Here is an 18,837-nt window from a genome sequence, read left to right as displayed (position 1 = left end):
GTCATGTTAGCATATTTCGTACTAAGATTACTGTTCTAAAACATGTTCTTCCTTAAGTCTATAGTTAAGGAAAAAAATGGCAGTTAAGAAGAAATTTCACAACAGTTCCATTGATTGTGCTTTCAGTCATAAATCACACAAAATAGATTTTCTGAGGCAAAGCAAAAAAAATGGTCACCAAATAGGATTAACCATATTAATAAAATGAAGGAACTTTCCTTAGGTTCTCATGCCATGTCTGTGGGCAGACTGAACAGGACATTCATTCTTTTGAACTGTAATACTTTAAAAGCCCAATTTAATTAGCATCAAAGACTGAACACAGGACAGTTACGAGAACTGTAATCATCACTTATTATTTTTCACCCAATTATATAATGTAATCTGGTGATAAAAAAACCTCTGTCCAGATATATTAGTATTGTGTCCCACAGAACAAATCATGTGGCAAAGCATGTGAGACTGAACAAGTGCTGCTATTCCAAACGTCATATCTAGCTGGCAGTATTACCTCAAATGTGATTTTTTCTAAAGTCTAGTCTACATCCAAAACTGAACAAGAAAAGATCCAGACAATCAATGTTTATTACAACTATTTTTCCTAACAGGTCATTTAAAGATTATTAACTTTCTTTATTCCCAAAAAGTATTAACATCAAGACTAACGTTAGTATAAGAAATTAGGCAAACAAGTGTCAAAATGCACATAAAAAAATGTTCATACATGAAACAGATGGCAAATAAACAACAACCCTGCACAAGTTGAGATATCCGTTTTTTTGGCCGATCCTGTAATTTAGAGAATAAAACAGCGTGAAGGGAGAGTCAAGGCAACTATTTGTACAACATAGAACATAGACAGAGTTGAGGCACCAAGGGCACATCACGGAAATTTGGAAGTGTGATGAATGATGAGGGCTGGTATAACAGAGGCGTTAGTGTCATGAGGAAGCTCTCTTCTCCTCATATGGTGACTCGTACACATCCATAGGGGGGCAAGTGCAGACCAAGTGCTGGTCACCGTATATGTCGTCGATCCTGGAGATGGATGGCCAGAACTTGGTCTCTGGCCTCACAAATGGCTGGAAGTTTTAAAATGAGAAAAATTTGAGTTTACCATGCTTACAATTTATTAACATTAATACAGAGAGAGTAAAATAATCTGTGTATAACGATTTTGGTAAATCAAATTGTAAACAGAGCCATTTTTTCCTCAGGGGAAGTGGAGTTGGTAGTGTGTGTTGTGATTGTTTTCCAGAGGGAAGACTCACCAGGGGGAAAGCAGCGTACTCCCTGGAGTAGGGCCTGTCCCAGGTGGAGGAGGTGATGCTCGCCAGGGAGTGAGGGGCCATCTGTGGACACAGACAGACCCAAGTGAACACCTATTTTAGCTGCTCTGGCAACATACCTCAACTCTTGCTACATTTAGGTCCTATCAATGAAGCACAGATTTTGTATAACACCAGAGTGGTATGTCTTATCACAATCAGTTGTTATAACTTAGCTTGAAATATAGGAGCCTATCACACACACACACACACACACACACACACACATTTAATTGAGGAAAATAACTATGCGTTTATAGACCATTGTATGTAGCTGATTGCATGGCTTAATACACACAGTGTGTAAATTGTGTCTATGAGTCAGGCCAGTGCAGTGCACCTTCAGTGGGTTAACGCGGGCATCCATCCTGCCTTCCTCAATGTCTGCTATTTCCTGTCTGATTCCCATCAACGCATCACAGAAGCGATCCATCTCTGCCTTGTCCTCTGATTCCGTGGGCTCGATCATCAGGGTTCCTGCCACGGGCCAGGACATGGTGGGTGCATGGAAACCTGGCCAGGGTCAGATACAGAGGGGGATGAGGAGAGGGCTCAGTTAAATAAAAAATATAAAAAAACATTACTTTAAATATATGTACTTAAGTAAGCAGGTCTTGTGTGTGGAATGTGGGGGATAAATTTGCATTTATATATATTTTATTTGCAATTATTTTTACATAAGATACAGAAAGAGACAGAAGTAGACCCTGTTGACTTTTAAGCAGTACCAAACTATCCGTAAATGCAATATTGTGAATATCCATGTTCCAGCTCACCATAATCCTGTAGCCTTTTTGCCACATCCACCGCTTCAATGTTGGCGGTCTTCTTGAATGGCCTCACATCCAAAATAAATTCGTGGGCACAAAAACCTGTGGACCCAAAAAAATCTGTGTTTAGAAAATCAACATTTGCTAGTGTTGACCGATTACTGATGGACACAGGACCCCATACTTGGGTGAATAGGACCAACACCACTCACCTTTCCTGCCTTTGAAGAGGATCTTGTAGTGACTCTCTAATCTCTTGGCCATGTAATTGGCATTAAGGATAGCCACCTCTGTGGCATGAACCAGTCCCTTGGCTCCCATCATCTACACAGTAGGATTCAAAAGGGTATCAACGCATGTACTAAACAGGTACGTCCCCACTTCAGTTGAATGTTTTTCCAGCTGCAGTTGCCTATAAAGACCTTTAAAAGTATCACCAATAGCACTATTCTAACAAATCTATCATTATCTTTATTTACATTTCATGGCACTGAACCATAGGATAGTTACAGTACACTGATACTGACCTTGATGTAAGCCCAAGAGATGGGCAGAATGGCACTGGAGCCCCAGGGGGCAGCACTGATGGTGCCCAGGGAGCTGGACATGTTGCCTGCTGACATGCTGACCACTGGGTGGCAGGGCAGGAACGGGGCGAGGTGCTCCTTCCTGTTAAACATGCACAACTCCATTAAGTCATCAAAAGTCATTAATTATTCACTTTTAAGTCATGTTTTGCACAGAAAGAATTGTGCCAGGAGTGTTTCCTTACCATGTATGCACGCATTACTGAGTCACTTCAGATAAATGTGTCTACTAAATGGCATACATATATTATGTGACCTGACCAGGACAAAACTCCCCATTTATAATGGATTTGGCCAGTTATATTCCTTTGGACAGGTTCAGTTTTTGTACTTAGTCCATTACTGTACATTTGATGGAAACAACCCTGTTATGGTCACTTACACTCCGATAGGTCCCATCCCTGGTCCTCCGCCCCCGTGGGGGATACAGAAGGTCTTGTGGAGGTTCAAGTGAGACACGTCAGATCCGTAATCACCAGGACGACACAAGCCCACCTGTAGAGAGCAGAGCAGGCAGGAGAGAGGAGATTACAGGGTGATAGAAAGGCAATTACTTCAAGGTCTCAAAGCGAGTGACGTAACCAATTGAAACGCTATTAGCGCGCACCACCGCTAACTAGCTAGCCATTTCACATCCGTTACACCAGGAGGTTTGAAGAAATGTGTAATCTGCATTTTTCACAGACTTGTGCTCAAAGGTCACTCTGTGGAATAGTCACCGCACACCCATGCACTCCCTGGGAGCCTTGTAAAACTAGGAAGCACAGAATCGTCTAGAATGTCATTGTATGCAAGATTTCCCTTCACTGGAACTAAGCCCAAACCATGAAAAACAGCACCAGCCCCTAGACATTTCCACTTCACAATAACAGCACTTACAGATGACTGGGGCAACTCTAGCAACAGTTTGACGAACTGACTTGTTGGAAAGGTGGCATCCTATGATGGTGCCACGTTGAAAGTCACTGAGCTCTTCAGTAAGGCCATTCTACTGCCAATGTTTGTCTATGGAAATTGCATGGCTGTGTGCTCGATTTTATATGCGCAACGGGTGTGGCTGAAATAGCCGAATCCACTCATTTGAAGGGGTGTCCACATTCTTGTGTGTGTGTGGTATCTCAATTAACTACATTTTGTGATTGATTGTGATTGATGGGTCCATGATTCAGTTAACACCTGGATAAGCAACGGGGCGGCAGGGTAGCCTAGTGGTTAGAGCGTTGGACTAGTAACCGAAAGGTTGCAAGTTCAAATCCCCGAGCTGACAAGGTACAAATCTGTCGTTCTGCCCCTGAACAGGCAGTTAACCCACTGTTCCTAGGCCGTCATTGAAAATAAGAATTTGTTCTTAACTGACTTGCCTAGTTAAATAAAGGTAAAAAAAAAAAAAAAAAAAAAAAAAAAAAGCAACCCAAGGTGTTATTTTAGTTATTTTAGCAAAAAGGGTCTTACTATACAAAAGAGTTTATATAAACACACTGTTCAACTTAAAAATGATCTATGCAGTATGTCCACACAAAAACATACTTTATCAGCAAGGTGACAAGCACATACTCTCCTCTCACCTGTGCGTTCATATTAGCACCGTCCAGGTAGACCTGTCCTCCGTTCTGGTGGATGAGATTGCACACATCATCAATGCTCTCCTCAAACACACCAAAAGTGGAGGGGTACGTTATCATCATGGCTGCCAGGTTAGCCTTGTGTTTGTCCACCTAAGAGAGGAATAATGGGTTAGTCTGTGTGACTGCAATGCGAGAGGCCACTTTTAAAGGGGCTAATTCACTGCTGGTTGCACAACCGGTAGATAGTGACCACTGACTCTCTGGCCATCATGTTTCTCAATTATTCTTTGTGCCTAGATTTAAAAGCATTTGAGGGGATCCTCAAGATCATTGGTTATATTGAAAGGCTCTTCTGTAACAGCGAACTTATTATCAGAATCACTCCACCAGCTATTACCAGTGCCTTGAGGTTTGCCATGTCAATGTTGCCATCCTTGTCAACCTCCACCACCTGCACCTTCATGCCAGCCATCTGGGCACTGGCTGGGTTGGTGCCATGGGCTGACTTGGGGATCAGACAAACCTGAGCAAAATAGAAAACATCAAAGACAGCTACAATCAGACCATCACAAAGTAAAAGAGAGCCAACTAGACCTAAGCAAGTCAACCATTACAGCGTTAGAGTCCTAACATTTCTTTGTGCAAATCTCCAAGTGACATCAATGCAAAATAGGTAATCAGCTGATTTTATCCCTTATTAGGTGACTTATTTATACATTTTCAACAATGTCACAGGGACACGAATACCTGTGTGTTTGTTGGGTAACATTTACATTTCCCCCCTGTCGGGAAAAACAGCCGAGCTCAATCAGTTTTGCCCATGACTTGCTGATCCCAAAGTCTTAAAATCACCAAATATGGGATCTTGAAATCAAGTAACCTCCAGGTATTGTTGGGTTTTCTGTCCTTTATTTGCACAACTGTGGACATTGACTGTTTGAAAAGCTCACACCACTATCTAAGATGTGCTTATAAGGGAGTTGCTATTTTTGATAGTGGTGGGAGCTCCTGGGACAAATGGCAAATTACAAAACGGGAAATCTACTTGAACACGCAGTCTTATCTCCAGTCACGGTTGTGATACTTAGATTTACATTTTAGTAATTTAGCAGACGCTCTTATCCAGAGCGATTTACAGAAGCAATTAGGGTTAAGTACCTTGCTCAAGGGCACATCGGCAGATTTTCTTTCTAGTCCGCTCAGGGATTCAAACCAGCAACCTTTCAGTTACTGGCTCAACTCTCTTAACCGCTAGTCTACTTGAAGACTTTCAAACAGTTCCTGTATAAGTATCCAAAACGCGCTATTCTTCAGAAGGCTTTTCCAATACAATGTCTGTCGGCAAACGAGTGGATGATTATCTTGGCCATCATACCTATAAGCGGTCTGTACCTAAAACAAGTCTCGATGGCTTTACATGTGCTGATAAAAAAAATTATTGTATCCAGTGTGCAATACCATGTGACGCGCTTATTACAGGCTGTTCACAGGAAAATGTCTGACTACAGCAAACATTCAGGCTGAACATGTATTAGGGTAATCATTTATAGTACATACACCCCCACATTTCTGACAATATCCTCCCAAAAATAATAATAATAATAATAATAATTTTATAATATACATTTTATTGCGATAACAATTAACAAAGGGTGGACATACTAGCCTAGAGGTTAGAGTGTTGGGCCAGTAACCGAAAGCTGACATGGTACGGAGCAAGGCACTGTTCCCCGGGCGCAGAAGATGTGGATGTTGATTATGGTTAAATGCGGAAGACACATTTCAGTTGTACAACTGACTAGGTAACCCCCTTTCCCGATCCCATACTGCATGCCTCTGCAGGGCCTAGTACGTGTTATAGCAAAAATGAGTGTGTTTCGTTTCATTAGAACCATACTTACTGTTCTATGAGCATCTCCTTTAGAGTTCAGGTAGGCTTTGATGGCAGCGAGGCCAGCGTATTCTCCCTGAGCACCACTAAAAGACAAGGTCATCCAGTTTGTCAATGTACCAGCCACGTGCTCAAAAACATGCACCCAGTGAAGTCCTGTCTCAGCATAATCATCAAACATACCAAGTTCTAAGGTTAGTCAATGGGCTTTACAGTAACTGTAAAGAGAAAGCATAGACTAAGTTGAACAACCATACCGCTATCTTTCCTTCTAGGCCAATGTCTCACGGTGTGCTATACATCAGCCCAGATAATTCTGAATAAGTGTGTGTGGGGGGTGGGGGGGGGGGGAGACTTGGAACCATAGCCACAAAGCTAGCTATGATAGTTAAATGATCAAGTAAAATGACCTGAACTAAATCCAAGAATCCCTTGACAGTGGGGTAAATCACAGTTTGGTAAATCACACTCAGATGATGTGTGGGAAACTAACATCCCAGTTGGTCATGAATCTTCCCCTCCACACACAGAATGTTGGTGTCAGTGAGGGGCTTACCTGTTGGGTTGGAAGGAGATCTTGTCATAGCCAGTCACCTCACAGAGGTCCTTCTCCAGCTGCCTGAAGAGCTGCTGGTAACCCTCAGCCTGGTCCAGGGGACAGAAGGGGTGAAGGTTGGCAAACTCATTCCAGGTGATGGGCTAAAACAGTTAGAAAGAGGGAACAATGGGAGAAATAGTCATAACAAGGTAACCTAAAGTGTTCTTCACAACACCACCATAAAAGAAAATGACTGCAGTAATCAGGGTGAAAAGGGGACATACACAGAGTGTACAAAACATGAAAGCTATGATCCCTTATTGATGTCACCTGTTAAATCCAATTCAGTCAGTGTAGATGAAGGGGAGGAGAGGTTAAAGAAGGATTTTTTCCCACTCAATACTAGGGAGGTGTATTAAGGTTTTGTACAAGGAGAGATATTAACCAGAGTTGGGTTCAATTCAAATTGAAGGTAGTCAATTCAGGCACTGATTGGATTTTAAAATGAAAATAAATAAATAAATAGCTTTTACTTTTAAGTTTATTGAGAAATCATTGAAAATACATGCCCCTTTTTTTAAATTATTGAACTGGAATTTCAGTTTATGTCCTGAATTGACTGCTTTTAATTCGAATTTACCCCAAACCTGTTATTAACTCACCATGAGCTCTGAAGAACTGTTCAGCTTCATTGTGCAGGAACCCTGACATGGAAAACAAAATGGATATTAAAAATGGTGATAGCCCACTAATCTTTACAGTGGTTTGCAGTTTTTGGTGTGTGGTATTCAGATCATGTGAAAAGCACTATGTCTAAAGTAAAACATGTCTTATTTGCTTTCCCATGAGCCTCACCAGTGGGATCATGCTGTGAACCAGAGAGATATCCTTGTTCTCCAGGCGTTTCATGTAGCGCACAATGTTGGTCTCGGAGTGGTAACTGCACGGGGACGAAGAATCAGAGCGAATCAAGATTATAAGACACGTTTTAGATCTAATATGTTATTTCACTTCTAAAACCTTAGGTCTAAAGCCCTGTATTATCACTTACAGTACATGTGTAAACAACCTAATGTTACCAGTGCAAGGAATTATTCTATCAGGCATCAAGTGCAGTTTGGGACAACAGAAAGAACTAATCAATATGGAAGGTCAGCTAATGTCTCTCACCATTCTGGTGTCATTCTGAGAACACAAGTCATAATAACAATTCTGGCATATCAAGCGTCATCCTCATCACGCCCAGGCCAGTACTGGAATTTGAGATTGTTACAAACAGACCAACCTGTTGAAGACTGCGTGGGTGAGGTACTTGCTGGTCCTCTTGAAAGGACTACCCATAATGCCTTTCACCCTTTCACCCATCTTTTCAGCAATGAGCTCCTGTAAATTGAGATTTAATGGAATTATATATGGGATAGCTGAAATCAAAGTGTTTGTCCCATGGCTTCAAGATACATCTTTTGCACTCACTCTCAAGATAGCAATCGGGTCAATGCGGAGTTTATGCATACTCCTATATGGAATATTGAAATCAAAACGTACCGCTGAGGATTCACATCCAAAGACCCAGAGCAGATCGTCCAAGTCCCTCTCTTTCACCGTCTCATCCAGAGACACACCTAACTAGGGAAACACAGAAATAATTTCAGAGTGAAAGAAATGTGTGTGTATCTAAAGCATAAATGAACATGGCCACATGTGGCTTATTCACAGGGGTGCTAATTCTACAATGCTGTAGATAGATATTTAATAAGTAGAGCTCAAATGACTCTACAATACATTTCTTTCTGAACGTTCTGTAACACTTCACCATTGGTTTTATCTATAGGGGGGACTCAACGTAAGAGTATCTATGCTTCCGTGTGCTTTATTTACAAAATTATTCAACAAAGTATTCTAAGGGTCAAACATTGAAGTGTGATGAGTGTTTTGTTGTACCTTTGTTGACCTGCTTACAGTAGGAACACTGGATGGACGCGCATGTAATCTGTATCTAAACCGTATCTGGTACTACTCACCACTCCCTCGCCATAAACACGCAGGTTGATCTCTCTCTGGACAGCCCTCGCCAGAATGTCCTTGGCTGCCACACTGCAGCCAACCTTCAGCGTGTCAAAGAACATCTCGCTGTGCAGCCTGTGTCCGGCCCGCTTCAGACCTGATACAAAGGGAGGGAGAGAAAGGAATTTCTAAAAACTCAGTATCATTCAGAATTTATCTAAAGAGAAGCAATGTTACTGTTTCTTTCTCAATACACGCTTGTAATTGAATTAGGCCACCGTTGATTGACATAAGCCCCAAGTGTTGTGATGTAAGAGAAGAGTTGGCAGATATAAAGCAATGCACTGTTAAAATGAATATGTGCAGTGAGAGTGTTGGAGGACATACCCTCAGCCAGGATCAGTGCAGCATTGTGTGTCCTCTCAGCAATGTGCTTTAAGCCCTGGGGTCCATGATACACTCCAAACATGGCTGCCATGTTGGCCAGCAGAGCCTGAAAGAGACATATACAGTTTGAAGGTGAGAGAAAGTTGCTTAAAAATATACTTAGAAAAACGCAGACAACCACTACATCTAGTTTATTTTTTATTTAAAATTTACACAAAAGAATTGCTCTGGGGCAAAGTGTGTCGGTATTGGATGGAGGCTCAGTGTGTCGGTATTGGATGGAGGCTCAGTGTGTCGGTATTGGATGGAGGCTCAGTGTGTCGGTATTGGATGGAGGCTCAGTGTGTCGGTATTGGATGGAGGCTCAGTGTGTCGGTATTGGATGGAGGCTCAGTGTGTCGGTATTGGATGGAGGCTCAGTGTGTCGGTATTGGATGGAGGCTCAGTGTGTCGGTATTGGATGGAGGCTCAGTGTGTCGGTATTGGATGGAGGCTCAGTGTGTCGGTATTGGATGGAGGCTCAGTGTGTCGGTATTGGATGGAGGCTCAGTGTGTCGGTATTGGATGGAGGCTCAGTGTGTCGGTATTGGATGGAGGCTCAGTGTGTCGGTATTGGATGGAGGCTCAGTGTGTCATGTTAGGTTCTTATTTTTCAGAGTAAGTAACTCAAAGACACTAAAGAAGCTTTAACCAAGTTTAATTCTTCCCAAGGGACCTGTACAGCTGTAATTCAGACAGCAAAACATTTCTCACCATCACAGTTATATACATCCCACTTAAGACACTCCTCCTTCTCTCCAATCCTTACATCTTATGGTTCAACAGGAACAAGGTAACAGGATACCAAACCCTTATTACTCCCTTAAGGGAATCTGTCCACACCTCCTGACCTCAACCCCTCCACCTAATCCACAGATGTGCATCTGTCTTCTCTATCTCAACACGTTGCTCTCCTCCCTTCCACCCAACACATTTCAAAGCTATCCGTCTTCCTACAGAGAACCATCAACTTCTGACATAAAACCCAGTCTCTTTCACTCTTTCTATTCAAGGCTTCTTCTCTATCATTTATTTAATATCTCAATGTTAAAAGTTCAGCCGATTCCAAACAGTCAATATTGGGTGGAGGCTCAGTGTGTCAATATTGTACAGTACCTGTATCGGTTGTACAGTACCTGCGCAGTGCAGATGTTACTTGTGGCCTTGTCTCTGCGGATGTGCTGCTCTCTGGTCTGCAGGGCCAGGCGGTACACCTCCTTACCAGCGGCATCCCTGCAGGTAAAAAAAGGGACATTTAAAAACAAATATACATCAAGATATTGTCTTTATGTATGTGTTCCACATACTTCAGTCTTTTAGACTATGAGCAAGTATGATATAAAGTATAAAGTCTCAACATGCTGCTTATATTGCCCAACTTCACGAGATCTGACTTCCATTCTGAACAGGACCACTGTGAATCTCAAGGGCTCTTACCTAGTCACTCCCACCATCCTGCCAGGCATCATCCTGACCAGGTTTTCTTTCACAGAGAAGAAGGCAGCGTGGGGACCACCATAGCAGAGAGGTACCCCGAACCTCTGGGAGCTGCCCAGAGCGATGTCCACCCCAAATTCTCCAGGGGGGCGTAGCACACACAGGGCCAGCAGGTCAGTGGCACAGCAAGCCAGAGCCTACAGGGATGAGAGACAGTGAGTCTTCAGACACAGCACTTAGGTACCAAACTGGAATCACCACATCCTACACTTTCTCACGTGCCCACTGTTCAACCAAAGACCTGCATCATAGTGAATCCCTGTGAATATACCAAACCAGGAGCGACAAATCCAAATAACTCTACCAAACCCCCAACCCAATTTACTTCAAGATGTATTTTATTTTACCTTTATTTAACTAGGCAAGTCAGTTAAGAACAAATTCTTATTTTCAATGACGGCCTAGGAACAGTGGGTTAACTGCCTTGTTCAGGGGCAGAACGACAGATTTGAACCTTGTCAGATCGGGGATTGCAACCTTTCGGTTACCAGTCCAACGCTCTAACCACTAGGCTACCTGCCACCCCATATCATCCTAGGTTAATAAACCATTACTACCAATAACGTCAGACGTGGCGGCTCTCTTACCCCTCCCTTGTGAGCGTGGTCCACCAGCGCGGTTAAGTCCTCCACTCTTCCGTCGGTGTCTGGGTACTGGAACAGCACACCGCTCACATCCTTCCCACTGAAGTCCATCTCATGAGGCAGCTTCAGCACCGTCTTCACCCCGATGTAGCTGTTAGTCAACAATCACAGAGCAGAGCACCCAATAGTGAGGATGCTGCTTTTGGTACACAGTTCTAACCTTGTTCCTGAAGAATTGAAAGGATGCCCATACTTGGCTCTTGTCTGCACTACAGCGATCGTCTGAGGATGGCAGCGTGGGTCGATGTAGAACGTCCTTCTCTTGTTCTGTCTGTGGGGAGCAGGTAACAAAAGAATGATGAACACACCTGTAGGGCCAGGAGTTTTTCCTGACTAAGTGGCCTGGGCCCAATTTATAGACTACAACTAGACCCTATACATGAACTTCACTAAATTAACTATCCTTTAATGATCAACCACTATCTCCCACTTGTGTTTATTCTCGACCTCACCTATGGCAGAGCTGCATGGCCTCGGCGGCAGCTGTTGCCTCGTCCAGCAGAGAGGCGTTGGCTACAGCCATGCCCGTGATGTCACAGATCATGGTCTGGTAGTTGAGCAGACTCTCCAGGCGACCTTGAGCCACCTCGGGCTGATAGGGGGTATACTGAGTCACCCTGACGAGAAGAGGATACAGAGAAACCATTAAAAGATACACAGAAAAACAAGCTGGTTTTCAAGGAATCAAGACACTAGGCAGACGTGAGTGGAAGTTTACGAAGATAAAGAGAAAAATACATTTGTAAAATGTAAAATCAAAGTGTTGTGATTGAGACTGTTGTCTCGTTTTGACAAATATGGGTCACAAGATTCCACGTGAGCATGTAATTTAATCCAGTGCAAACCAAACTGGAAACTTGCGCATCAAGTCACAAGATTTCTGATTAGGGGCAAGTTCTTCTGCAATGTAGCAATTAGTGCTTTAATGACTAACAGAAGCGCATACATATACACACCTTGAGTACACAATCAAATATAGAATCAAATATAGCATGCCCTACTAAATGGGGACAACTTGGCTACAAGATGAACATATCACTCTGTGTGTGTGTCAAAGTGGCCCTTACCATCCCGAATTCTCTAGAAGGTTTCTCTGTATAACTGGAGGCACGGAGCAGTTGTAGTAGCCCATTCCGATGTAAGACCTCCACACCTTGTTCTTTGATGCAATCTTTTGGAGATGCTCCAAGACTTCATTCTCGCCTGGAGAAATAGCCATCACAATTGGTATCACATGCATTTGAGACAAAATGCATTTCAATAAAAAGGAATTTCTGATGTGTATGATGTATGGTTCCTTATTGGTTTGATTTAAATGAATAAAAATGCATCTTCATTTCAACTGCAAAACAGCACACGTTTGATGCCATCTTCTCTCCCATCTAGGCAGGTGGCTGCATTATGATTCCGGATCATCCTGACTATGAGGCTTGCATGAAACCAGCTTGAAAATGATTTTACACATCCATTTTCTGAACAACCCACCAAAACAAATGAGCCGTGACATCATATAGCATCAGATTTACTTTCAAAATGGAGTGGATAGGAATTTAAACTAAACAGCTTTATGTGATTGGATGTGTAATCCACATCTCTGCGTGTCATGTTAGTGTGTGAACTGTACACAACATTTTGGTACATGTCGAATGCATTTCCATTTGGTCATCATATTTCTATGCATTGGCGGGGACAATTATGTGCAACATATGGTCCCTTTCCCGATGGCTAGTTATCTAGCCTAATTCCTCAGTGCTGAGGCGGAGATCAGCCAATACATACAGAGACACTGGAATTCCTCAGGCATTCCATTGCTGCTTGGCAACTCCCTCAGCAAAGAATGGACAACACGACCCCTCTGAACCGAGTGCCCAAACTACGCTCATATTCAGGATGAGCATTTCTCCTGTTATACACCACACAAAGATGTGAACATTTGCGCTTTGAATTTAGGTGGCACAAGACGTTTTACTGTAAATCCATCCTGCATTTAAAAATGTGATGCTTTAGGACACAGCAGCACAAGATGGTGTTTGGAAATATCTAACATTAATAACAAAACAAGTGGAAGCATCATCAGTAGTAGAGGCCAGTGGTTTAGTGTGGGGGACCGTACTGTGTATTTGCACATTTCATCAAAGGGGAGTTTCACTATGGTCGAAAAGATCCTCAAAGCAACAGAAAAGCCTGATTCAGAACCATTGTTGAGCAGAGAATCCCTTGCTGGCTTTGCAAACCAAGCTCCTCCAACCTGAACAAGCAAAAACCAGTATGGCCATCAGTTTGTTCCTTCATGCGTGGCTTGCTACATAACGGAACGCGACAGAGGCAGAAAGGAGTGACCGAAGGTGGTATTAAACCCCCCGATCCACGAACCGTATTACCCAACCTAGAATAAGGTCCAAGCAATATTCAGTCAACCATTTTGCAAATAGCAAGTGGCAGATACTGTGTTCTGTTCTAACATATGACTAGTAGTACAGTGTTATTTCAGAGTACACTAGGCAAAGTCTGTATTACCAATTGAAGGACATATTCCTCTACCCCAAGTTGAGCACTTCTGAAATATACTACATCTCACTGCAAAATCATGAACATTAATATGGAGTTGGTCCCCTCTTTGCTGCTGTAACAGCCTCTAGTCTCCTGCGAAGGCTTTCCACTAGGTGTTGGAACATTGCTGTGGGGACTTGCTTCCATTCACCCACAAGAGCATTAGGGAGGTCGGGCGTTCCAATTCATGCCAAAGGTGTTCGACGGGGTTGAGGTCAGGGCTCTGTGCAGGCCAGTCAAGTTCTTCCACTCCGATCTCGACAAACCATTTCTTTATGGACCTCGCTTTGTGCATGGTGGCATTGTCATGCTGAAAAAGGATAGGGCCTTCCTAAAACTGTTGCCACAAAGTCGGAAGCACAGAATCGTCTAGAATGTCATTGAATACTGTAGCATTAAGATTTCCCTTCACTGGAACTAAGGGGCCTATCCCGAACCATGAAAAAAAACAGCCCCTGACCATTATTCCTCCTCCACCAAACTTTACAATTGGCACTATGCATTAGGGCAGGTAGCGTTCTCTTGGCATCCGCCAAACCCAGCTTCGTCTGTCTGACTGCCAGATGGACTTCCGTCTGACTGCCAGAGCGCGTTTCCACTGCTCCAGCGTCCGATGGCGGTGAGCTTTACACCACTCCAGCCAACATTTGGCATTGTGCATGGTGATCTTAGGCTTTTGAAGGCTGCTCGGCCACGGAAACCCATGATGCTCCCCACGAACAGTTATTACGCTGACGTTGCTTCCACAGTCAGTTTGGAACTCGGTAGTAAGTTTTGCAACGCGCTTCAGCACTCGGCGGTCCCTTTCTGTGAACTTGTGTGGCCTACCACTTCGCGGCTGAGACGTTGTTGCTTCTAGATGTTTCCACTTCACAATAACATCACTTACAGTTGACCGGGGCAGCTCTAGCAGGGCAGAAATCTGACTTGTTGGAAAGGTGGCATCCTATGACGGTGCAACGTTGAATGTCACTGAGCACTTCAGTAAGGCCATTCTACTGCCAATGTTTCCTGTGGAGATTGCATGGCTGTGTGCTCTATCTTATAAACCTGTCAGCAACGAGTGTGTCTGAAATAGCCAAATCCGCTCATTTGAAGGGGTGTCCACACACTTTTGTATATAATATAGTGTATCAGGATAGTGAAAACAATGACTAATGTAACTAATGTAAAATAGAAAATGATGTAAGAAACATACTAGGAATTTTGACAGCTGAGCCATTTTCACTATTGACCTCTGAAAACAATGTAGTAGTTTGTATGACATTGGATATGGATCACTATCAAATGGAAAGAGCGCATTAGAGCATCAATGTACAGTAGTAAAAATATTGGCAAATATGTATCATCTATGTTATTCCGAATAATTGTCTTAAGCAATACTAATGTGTTTATTTACTTTACATGTAATGCTTGTCTGTTTAATTAAACAAAAGTAAATTATTGTATTATGGCGATATTGTCAGTTGCTTCAGAACTATTGTTGAAATAAATGTAATTTATTATACAAAACAAGGTAAAGTAGTAATACAATGTACTGCACTTGTCCAGAATAGTATGTGTTTAATAGCCTTGTAAATCTCTAGCAAGTGATCTGATATGTCGGTCTCTAATGGAATTATGCAGCATGGGTTTGCTGATGAAATACACCTCGTAAATGTAGGTCTGCTGTAGACAAACCATTATTGATAGAAACACGTTTCAAAAGGTCTCACTATTCGCTCAATCAACTGAAATCAGTCTATTATTAAATGTGAAAAATACGTATTCAAGTAAGAAAAAGAAAATAAATGCCTAACCCATCAAGGAATCTCATGAAGTTCCTTTGTACATTTCCTTCAACTGTGATGTAATGTTATAACCAGATTGAACTGGAGTTGGGACAGGAGCTCAAGGCTGAACTTTACACTCCAATTGCCATCCTATTAGCATCGGCTTCCCAACTGGAGATTGGTGCTGGTCATTGAGTTTCGCAAAAACAACTCCAAATATGTTCAAAGGAAGACTTAAGGGTGAAGAGCGCTCCACAATGGCACACAATAGGAGTGCAATCTACATTTCAGCCACTCGTTTGGCTTGATTTACACCCATTGTAGAATACAATTCAGAGATCAGTAAAATATATTGACAAAACATAAAGAGTGACATATGCAAGATTGATTAATAAATAATCAATTCAAGATGAATTTGTCAGGGATATCAACAGAAATACATTATAACGCACTTGTAAAGAAAAATCACAGGCTAGCAAATTCAGCATTTTATAACATTGACGAGGCAATATATCTATTGAGAACACAAACATCAACAATAACACGTGCTGTCAAAGATGTTGGAAAGAAGAAACACTTACAGAGAGGATCATCCATTTTCATACTTCTTTGAATACGGATGGATTCTGGAACTGTATCTTCTATCAACTGGGCGATCGACTGAAAAGCAATAAATGCTATACAAGTCAAAACCAACTGAACTTGTATAAATAGTTGCACGTTTACTGTATATGATAAGAAACATGCAAGAGTGCCTGCCATGCATTGGATCGACACATTAGCTTACTTTCTGTCCTATAATTTCTCTCTTTATCCAAAATGTATTTAAATCTTACCTCAAGTCCAAGCACATCCAGCATCTCCCTTTTGTCCCTTTCACCTGGGCCAATGTGCCTCTCTGCAAAATCATCGTGTCTCGGCAGTATTCTGTCTATCTGTCTAGAAGCAGCATAGACTGTAGAAGTCCGTAGACCCCGTACAATTACACAAGCATTAAGTGTTTGGATTCTATTATGTTGTTTCCCAAAGATACGGCTTTTACCATTAATGTGTCTGCAAGGTGCATGAGGATTCACAGACTTGGCGAATAGGATCCCCCATGACTTTGCACAGCTTTGCATTTTTAACTCACTAAAACGATAATGTAAAATATATATATATATATTAAAGAAATCCTTCAAGCGGCCGATCTCAACTGAATCCCTCAGACACTGCTCTGCTTTCTCCCAAAGTATCTGCAAACTACTTGAAACTGTTTAATTCATAAGCCTGCCCATTCCACAAGAACTAACCAATCGATAAGAGAAAGGTCGCTGAGTATGCCAGGCTGCACTGAGCCCAGAGACGGAAGCGAGACATCAAACTCCTTAAATTTTCTGGTTTATATACAGTCAATGAAAGCAGACAAGACCCAGTTGCCAATGCATTGATGCCTATGGAACAGCCACCCCGTTTAGTAGACACATTTTTTCCCAATCGTAAACGGGACATATATCCACCATCTGTGCCTATACCAACTTTGTGGCTCCCAGATTGCAACCTGCGTTTACACGGGATATGCCACTAAATGGACACGCCGGATGCCAAATTCATGACGTATATCGCGCAGTTGAGAGATTCGCGCGACTCCTTGCGGCAGTAAAAAGCCATCGCCATCTGCACCCATTCAACATAGCCTAGATGTACCTTTTTATTACTTCTAAATAAAATAACTTTTTTGGGGTGCTCATACACTTACAATTATGTTTTGGTTCTTGCTTCAACGGCGCTAAGATTATATTTGGTTGTGATCTTTGCAAAATAGCTAATTTTGGATGCAGCCGTTGTTAGCTAGAATGCTAATGCTCATTGATATCGGCTTTAGCAAAAGCTAGCCGAAGGGCCATTTGAATGGTTGAAGTGTTTAAGTATACTGAACAAAAATATAAACGCAACATTTAACATGCAACAATTTTACTGAGTTACAGTTCATATTATGAAATCAGTCAATTGAAGTAAATGGATTTCACATGACTGGGCAGTGACACAGCCATAGGTGTTGAGTGGGCATAGGCTCACCCACTGTGGAGCCAGGCCCAGCCAATCAGAATTAGTTGTTCCCAACAAAAGGACTTTATTACAGATAGAAATACTCCTCAGTTTCATCAGCTGTCCGGGTGATTGGTCTCAGACGATCCCGCAGGTGAAGAAGCCGGATGTGGATGTCAAGAGCTGGCGTGGTTACACGTGGTCTGTGATTGTGAGGCTGGTTGGACCTACTGCCAAATTCTCCAAAACAACGTTGGAAGCGGATTCTGGTAGAGAAATTAACATTAAATGATTTGTCAACAGCTATGATGGACATTCCTGCAGTCAGCATGCCAATTCCATGCTCACTCAAAACATCTGTGGCCTTGTGTTATGTGATAAAATGGCACATTTTAGAGTGGCCTTTTATTGTCCCCAGCACAAGATGCACCTGTGTAACAATCATGCGGTTTAATCAGCTTCTTGATATGTCACACCTGTCAGGTGGATGGATTATCTTGCTAAAGAAGAATTGCTCACTAACAGGGATGTAAACAAATGTGTGCACAAAATTTTAGACAAATTAGCTTTTTTGTGCATATGGAACATTTCTGGGATCTTATTTAAACTCATGAAAAATGGGACCAACACTTCAAATGTTGCATTTATATTTTTGTTCAGTATAAATTGAGTAAAATGTTGCTTAACAAGTCACATAAGTCTGTGCGCATTAAGTGTTTGGCATGCTTTTTTAATGACTACATCATCTCTGTCCACACAAAACTATCTGTAAGGTCACTCAATCGAACAGTGAATTTCAAACACAGAGTCAACCACAAAGACCAGAGAGGTTTTTCAATGCAGCGCAAAAAGGGCACCTATTGGTAGATGGGGAAAAAAAGCAGACATTGAATATCCCTTTGAGCATGGTGACGTTATTAATTACACTTTGGATGGTCTATCAATACACCCAGTCAATACAAAGATGCAGGCGTCCTTCCTAACTCAGTTTCCGGAGAGGAAGGAAAGCGCTCAGGGATTTCACCATGAGAATAATGGTGACTTTAAAACAGTTACAGATATTAATGGCTGGGGTAAGAGAAAACTGAGGATGGATCAACAACATTGTAGTTACTCCACAATACTAATCTAAATTACACAGTGAAAAGAAGAAAGCCTGTACAGAATAAAAATATTCCAAAACATGCATCCGGTTTGCAATAAGGCACTCAAATAAAACTGCAAAAAATGTAGCAAA

General features: G+C 42.2%; 1 protein-coding gene across 1 annotated transcript; it reads right to left on the bottom strand.

Annotated features, from left to right (window-relative positions):
* Positions 1-567: 567 nt before the first annotated feature.
* Positions 568-16,863, bottom strand: gldc (glycine dehydrogenase (decarboxylating)). The gene is made up of 25 exons (XM_055886407.1): positions 16,409-16,863; positions 16,154-16,232; positions 12,318-12,453; positions 11,703-11,867; positions 11,444-11,521; positions 11,194-11,341; positions 10,547-10,743; positions 10,246-10,342; positions 9,071-9,176; positions 8,701-8,840; positions 8,225-8,305; positions 7,965-8,062; positions 7,535-7,619; positions 7,342-7,383; positions 6,698-6,840; positions 6,152-6,227; positions 4,648-4,773; positions 4,251-4,400; positions 3,068-3,180; positions 2,626-2,767; positions 2,311-2,422; positions 2,105-2,200; positions 1,669-1,841; positions 1,272-1,352; positions 568-1,082 (listed from the first exon to the last, which is right to left on the bottom strand). The coding sequence occupies exons 1-25, from the start codon at positions 16,691-16,693 to the stop codon at positions 942-944; spliced, it is 3,090 nt and encodes a 1,029-aa protein (XP_055742382.1). The 5' UTR covers positions 16,694-16,863; the 3' UTR covers positions 568-941.
* Positions 16,864-18,837: the final 1,974 nt, after the last annotated feature.

This window comes from Salvelinus fontinalis, chromosome 28 (assembly GCF_029448725.1).
Source record: "Salvelinus fontinalis isolate EN_2023a chromosome 28, ASM2944872v1, whole genome shotgun sequence".
NCBI lineage: Eukaryota > Metazoa > Chordata > Actinopteri > Salmoniformes > Salmonidae > Salvelinus > Salvelinus fontinalis.
Note: the sequence above shows the minus strand (reverse complement) of the source record. Positions and strands in the feature narration are given on the sequence as shown.